The sequence below is a fragment of the Penaeus monodon genome, chromosome 26 (assembly GCF_015228065.2).
Source record: "Penaeus monodon isolate SGIC_2016 chromosome 26, NSTDA_Pmon_1, whole genome shotgun sequence".
NCBI classification, from domain to species: Eukaryota; Metazoa; Arthropoda; class Malacostraca; order Decapoda; family Penaeidae; genus Penaeus; species Penaeus monodon.
The window spans coordinates 930,877-938,376 of NC_051411.1; the positions used below are offsets into that span (position 1 = coordinate 930,877).

Genomic DNA, 7,500 nt, shown 5'->3' on the forward strand with positions numbered 1-7,500 from the left:
CTTAATTCTAAATACTTATTAAGAGAATAGTATGTTATTGCATCAGTCTCTAAGTTTTACAGAAAATTTAGAGGATAAAAGATTTTCACCAAATACATGACAAGGAAGATGTAGTTTTACTCCTGCTTTTAGAAAAGTGATTCAGGTCTTGACTCTCACAAGCGTGCTGGAAAGACTTCATCAGTCGAAAAGTGATAAGTAATAATACATGAAATTGGTTCATTGCTATTGAAAGTCAGGCTTACCAAATTTGATTATAATAGTGCCGCAACACTGGTGAATGGTTGCTTGGTAACCACTCGTGTTCAGGCAGGTTGTAGGCATTATTTTACTTGTTTATTTGACTTTATTTATGCTCTCGGCAGCAGCTAAAGGCCATTAGATATGAAACCTGTGTTCTGCTTAATCTGGTAACAGGCAGAGTTGGTTTGATTTAATATTTAACTTGGTATATACATAAGCCCCTTTAACCTGTAACATGTCTTGATTAATGTACCATAAAAATGGTCACTACAAAAGTGTAGTATCTCAGATGGGTTATTAGTATTATGATAATTTTTCCTTAACCTCATGCTTTTTTTTTTTCATTATATATATAGTAGTGGGCCCTTTACATATTTTAGATTATACATTTTCTCCTTTCAGATTGATTTGGATACCATTGATGTGAGCAACTTGAATCGCCAGTTTCTTTTCCAAAAACAACACGTTGGCCGTAGCAAAGCAGAGGTTTCAAGAGAATCTGCACTTCGTTTCAACCCTAAAGCTAATATTAAAGCGTACCATGACTCTATTACAACGTAAGTATTGGTTTTTGAACACTCCTCAACTGATTACCTGATGTAGAGCTTGTTGTCTGGGAAAAAAAAAAAAAACACTGTGCACAGAAGAGGTTTATTTAAGTCCTGGAGTATTTTAAAACTTATATTAATTCTTGATATTTATTATATATATATATATATATATATATATATATATAATATATTATATATATATAATTAATTATATATATATTTATATTTTATATATAATATATATATATTAATATATAATATTATATATATATATAATTTTTATATATATATTAATAATATATATAATATTATATATATATATATATTATATATATATATATATATATATGTATATGTATATGTTATATAGTGTATATATATATATATGTATATATATATATGTATATAATATATATTGTATATGTATATATATGTATAGTATATATATGTTATATATATATATATTGTATATCTACATATATATAATACTATATATTATACATATATACATATATCTATAATATATTATAATAAAATTATATATATCTTATATATATATATATATATCATATCTATATTCTATATATAGATATATATATATATATATCATATATAGTCTATATCATATTAATAGTATATATATATGTTATATATATTAATATAATGTGTATATCTAATTATATATGTATATCTATTATCATATTATATATATATTATATATTCTATATATTATATATATATGATTTATATATATTTTATAAGATTATATATATCTATATATAATATATATATATTATATTATTATTTTATATATATTTTTAATATTATTAATTATATATATGTATTTATATATATTTATTCATATTATTATTATCTATATATTATATATATATTTATATATATATTTATATATATATTATATAATTATTATATATATATATTAAAAAAAAAAAAAAAAAAAAAAAAAAAAAAAAAAAAAAAAAAAAAAAAAAAAAAAAATTTTTTTATCTTTTTAGTATATATCTTTTTATATATATATATAATATATAATATTATTTCTATACTATATATCTTGTATTATTATATTATTATATTATTAAAATATATATATTATATTCTTTATCTATTTATTCTTTTATATATATATATTTATATTTTTATTATATATTTGTCTAATTATATATCTTTCTTATTATTATATTTCTTTTTAATTATTTTTTAATATTATTTTTTTAATTATATCTTTTTATTATATTATTCTTATATATTATATATATATTATTTTATATCTATTATATTTATTAATATATATATTTTATATATTATAAATATTTTTATAAAAATATATATTTATATATATTAAATTTTTATATATAATAAAATTTCTTATATATATATAAATTATATATTATATATTATTTAAAGTTTATTTTTTATATTTTTTATATTTAAAATTTTAGATATATATTTATATTATCTAATTAATGTATATATATGTATTGTATATGTATCTTCATATATATCTATCTATCTTATATAGTATGTATTCTATATATGTATATATCTATATGTATATATATGTATATATATAGTATTATATCTATATATGTATATAATATATAGATTTATATCTATATTGTTTATATATATTATCTATATATATTTATATATGATATATATGTATATTATACTGTATATATATATGATATATATATTCTATATATATATTATACTATATATATATTATGTATATATATATCTATATATGTATATATATAGTATATATACTATTATATATATTATAATATCTATATTCTATCTATATATGTATATATCTATATCGATAGTTATATTATTATTTATTATATATAATTGTATATATATATATATATATATATATGTTATCTGTTTATATATATCTTATATCTATGTATGTATCTCTATATATGTATATATATAGTATCTGATTATCTATATGTATCATTATATATATATATATATGTTTTATATTATATATATCTATATATTATCTATATGTATCTATATCTCTTATTCTATATATAGATATATATATATGTTATATTATATCTATATATCATATATATCTAATCATACTAATGTATATATCTATATATTATTATATATATATACATATATTATATATATATATTTATATATATTATATATATATATTTTATATATATATATATATATATATATATATATATATATATATATGTATTATATATATATATATATATATATATATATATATATATATATATATATTATATATATATAATTGGTTTTCTGCCAGTGTTTCAGCATGGTTTTGAGTTTAATTGTTCAGATTTAGTCATTTTCTCTCTCTCTCTCTCTCTCTCTCTCTCTCTCTCCTCTCCTCTCCTCTCCTCTCCTCTCCTCTCTCCTCTCTCACACACACACACATATTTTATTTTTTTATTATTATTTTTTAATAGTTGTAACTATTTTATTTCAGGTCAAAATATGGAGTGCCATTTTATCAAAAGTTCACACTGGTGATGAATGCGCTGGATAACAGAGCTGCAAGGAACCATGTAAACCGGATGTGCTTGGCTGCAGGGGTTCCTTTGGTGGAGAGTGGAACAGCTGGGTATTTGGGACAAGTCACAGTGAGTTTTATCTTGTTTATTATTTTTCTTTTTTGTTTCATACTGCCGTCAAGCTACACCTCTCCTAACAAGCATTTAAGTTAGCTATTATACTCAAAATTTGATAAAGGTAAAGGTATTATGCTAATTTTGATTGTCTTACAGGTTATCAAAAAAGGAGTGACGGAATGTTATGAATGCCAGCCAAAGCCAGCGCAAAAGACATTCCCAGGGTGCACTATCAGAAACACTCCTTCAGAGCCAATTCACTGCATAGTGTGGGCAAAACATCTCTTTAAGTGAGTATTGTACTGATCTTTTAAAATCGCTGTTTTGGTGGGAATCGGTGTGTTGTAATATAATTCTTTTGTACTGATATTTTGGTGGGCAGACAAGGATTTTAAAATATACATATGTACACTTGGGACAAATGAAAGGTCAATGTCATATTCAGCATGGGTGCTTACAGGTGTCCCTTGCACCTGGTAACACTTACATGAGATTGCCAGAAATCACAGCTGTCAGCACAAAATTCTACAGCATTACATTTGATCAGGTTCTGGTAGTCACAGCTGTAACTTTAAGATATAAATCAAATAATGCCATGAAACATCAGTCATTGTTGTTTTTGGAAAATCATTTATGAAGTGTTATGGTTTATACTATCAGACAATAAACAACCCATATTAAACACAGTAAAGACATCATGCAGCATGTATAGTGTAATGTAAGGGATTGTGACCTCCCTGTTTGATGATGATGAGTATTATTATTATTATTATTATTATGATGATGATGATGGTTGTTTTTATTATTTTGATTATCATCATTATTATCATTATGGTAGTTGTTAAAGTTATCTTGAATGATTAGACTACATTTTGGTTGGAGAGATGGATAAACAGACAGATAAATAAGGTTACCATAATTTCAGCAAGCAGACCAGGACACTTTAATTGGGATTCACAGTATACATGAGGTATACTGTACATGAATGTGCAATAAATGCAATCTATTTTTAGTAAGAAAAGGATGAAATGTTATAGTACTGTTTTATTTAAAATGTTGAAAACTGAACTTAGTGATGGTCGTTTATTGCTTAATATTGCTTCCCAAAACTAATAGAAATATCTGAAATAGTGAAACTAGGTAGAAAATAGAAATAACAAGATAGCAAAACAAAACTGGCCATGATTAGCAGAATCAGAAAAATATTGGAAAAAGTTAGTTTCTTTAGTAAAGATAAATATTGTAACCAACAGCCAGCTGTTTGGTGAGGCAGATCCAGATGAAGATGTCTCACCAGACTCTGCAGACCCAGAGCAAGTGGGAGACGCAGGGAAGTCGGCCATGGAAGCAGACGCCAACGATGCTGGCAATGTTTCCAGAGTCTCCACCAGGGCATGGGCATCCTCACACAATTATGATGCAAAGGTATGTGCTAATTTTTAGCCTAGGCCTTTATTTCTTACAAGAATTGCTTCAAAATGCCATACTGTTATTATTCTTGCTGAAGCTGGCTTTTGTGTATTCAGAGGGGTGCCTAGAAGGCCCATTCTGTAGTGGAACAGTGAGAAAAGAGCTTTCTGTTTATCCATTACTTTTTTTTTCTTTCTTTCTTTCTTTCTTTCTTTTTCTTTGAAGAAGAATCCATGTCATTTTGGTTCTTTTGTGTTGCAGTTTATTTGTAGACACATAACTGTGTGATTTTGTTCAAGGTTCAATGTGTGTAGAGCAGTTTCAAACTATAATTGTTTCCTTACAGAAACTCTTTGGAAAACTTTTTGAAGATGATATCAAGTACCTGCTCTCTATGGACAAATTATGGGAAAAGCGAAGACGGCCGACACCATTGAATTGGGAAAATATGCCAGAAGCAGGTAATAATGGTGTTAAAGATTAAGCCAATGCCAGCAGGAGTTTCATGTGTCAAATTGAACCGTTTGTTGATTATCATGGGTAGTCATTGATTGGAGGTTAAACTCTATGAACAGGTCTGCAGCATATGTGATTCGTAGTGAACAAGGCTACACAGTGACTTTAGCCTAATTTTGAGTGATTTTAGCTTCTAAATGACTGCAGTAAAAACAAGTCATGAGATGATGCCCCAATTTGGTTATGATCCATAAAACAACTAATTTATTTCAGAGTATAGTTTGTACATAGAAGATACTTTTATGAATTGCCTTATAAAATGCCAATGGAGAAAGAATACAGTTACTCATGGTTCATGTAACTTTACAGTGTAGGGAGCATGCCTATATTATTAACCTACTCATGCTAGGTGATATCTAATGACAACATGGCAAAAATATCACTGACACTTGATGATGCCTAACATGTCATGATCCCAGGTCATGTTGGCTGCTATGCTTGGGGGTCTGACTCTGAACTGGGTAAAAGGCAAGGCACAGAGTAGTGTATGTTAACACCCAATCTTCACCAAACTGTAATCAAAGTTTAACCTGTCATGAATCGGTTAATAATCCATGTCACTTGTAGATTTTACTCCCCTACTCTTTGCTGTAAGGTGGCCTCTTTCTCTAATTTCTCTTGACCACAATGTCCTTAAGGGATTTAATGTTTTTCCCGACATTTTTAAAGTTGATTATTACTTAAGGGCACAGTGAATTTCTATGAATTGTTCCACTTAACATAAATACATTGATTTGTTATCTTATGATCCAGATGTTATTGAAGACGGAGAAGGTTTGATTCAGGACCAACGCCCATGGACTATAACTCAGTGTCGAGACATAATGGGCTCTGCAGTTGCAAGCCTTCACAAACGTCTTGCGGTAAGGTTCTAATATGGTAAACATTACTCATCTCCAGTTTGCAATAATGTTTGACAGGGTACAAGAATAACAAGATAGGATGTGGTAATGTCCTGACTACTTGGATTTTAACTCACTTGGTCTGTGTGGCAAGAATACATGCCATGCCTACTGTAATATTAGTTTATTAATTGTCTTGACACAGATGATTACAAGTGCTTAGTCACCAAAGAATCAGTTATTAGTCCTAACAATCTCTCCTGCTTACCCCCTTTCCTTGATTTGTGGAAAGCTGCTATTTTAATTTATTGTCTTTGTTATTTGTATTTCAGTAACTTATTGGTAATTATTATAATAATGATTTTTTATCAATATTAATAGTATTAGGAAGAAAAACACATTTTCCTGCAAATTCAAGGAATGGGGAAATCAGGCATGGTCACTAGGGCCTACTGACTCCTTGGTGGCACATGTAGAGCCATATATATGCAACAAATTAACAAAAAAAAAAATATAGTGGACAGTACATTAATCTTTGGCAACTGGGTTAACCCTTTCCCGATGGGTGGCATGTACGTACATGCCATGGTGTATGTATGGCCATGCCATAAGTTTTATTATTATTATTATTATTTTTTTTTTTTACAATTACGGCAAAATATTATTTTTTTGCCACTGAAAATGTGATTAAGTAGTTTTTAACACTTTTTCTCATTTTTCCTATACTATGCATTTCATAAAGGCTTCTCGGGCTTCCGAGATTAGTGTAAATAAAATTACGTTAGTAATTGACTACATTGGCCAGAGATATTATATATTATTCACGAAGTGATGATGTAAAACCATGTGAAAATACTGATATGTATTTTGGTAGAAAAAAAAAATCACGTATTTATAAAAACAATGAACATAAAATTATATCATTATGGAAATGATAATATAAACCTGTTGAAAATAAAGTTTATCTTATAAAATAACTTATAAAAATAAAAAAATGCAAAAAAAAAAAAAAAAAAACCAACGGTTTCAACTCCACGATGCCACACACTGCATATTTTCTTCAGATTATAGAGCAATTAATGATCAACTATGGAGTCTATATAACAACAAAAATATCCTAGTCTTGATTTATCAGGAAATATGGCAAATAGAGACTTAGAAAATAATAATACTGAAAATACAACATAGGCTCTTAATTTTACGAAGAAACGGCATGGGATGCTGGTATTGGGCATGAGCGGTTGCGCATGCTAGGGTGACGATATGAGCCCCCGGCAACGGAGCCCGGGCCACTAT

General features: G+C 26.9%; 1 protein-coding gene across 2 annotated transcripts in view; it reads left to right on the forward strand.

The window, feature by feature from the left end:
• Nucleotides 1–7,500, forward strand: part of LOC119589814 (SUMO-activating enzyme subunit 2-like) — a 25,495-nt gene that overhangs the window by 14,825 nt on the left and 3,170 nt on the right. For both annotated transcript variants that reach the window (XM_037938384.1, XM_037938385.1), the window contains exons 2-7: nt 646–800; nt 3,295–3,448; nt 3,593–3,726; nt 4,690–4,861; nt 5,193–5,307; nt 6,116–6,225. In XM_037938384.1, coding sequence (XP_037794312.1) covers nt 646–800; nt 3,295–3,448; nt 3,593–3,726; nt 4,690–4,861; nt 5,193–5,307; nt 6,116–6,225 — 840 coding nt within the window. The remainder of the gene's footprint in view (nt 1–645; nt 801–3,294; nt 3,449–3,592; nt 3,727–4,689; nt 4,862–5,192; nt 5,308–6,115; nt 6,226–7,500) is intronic.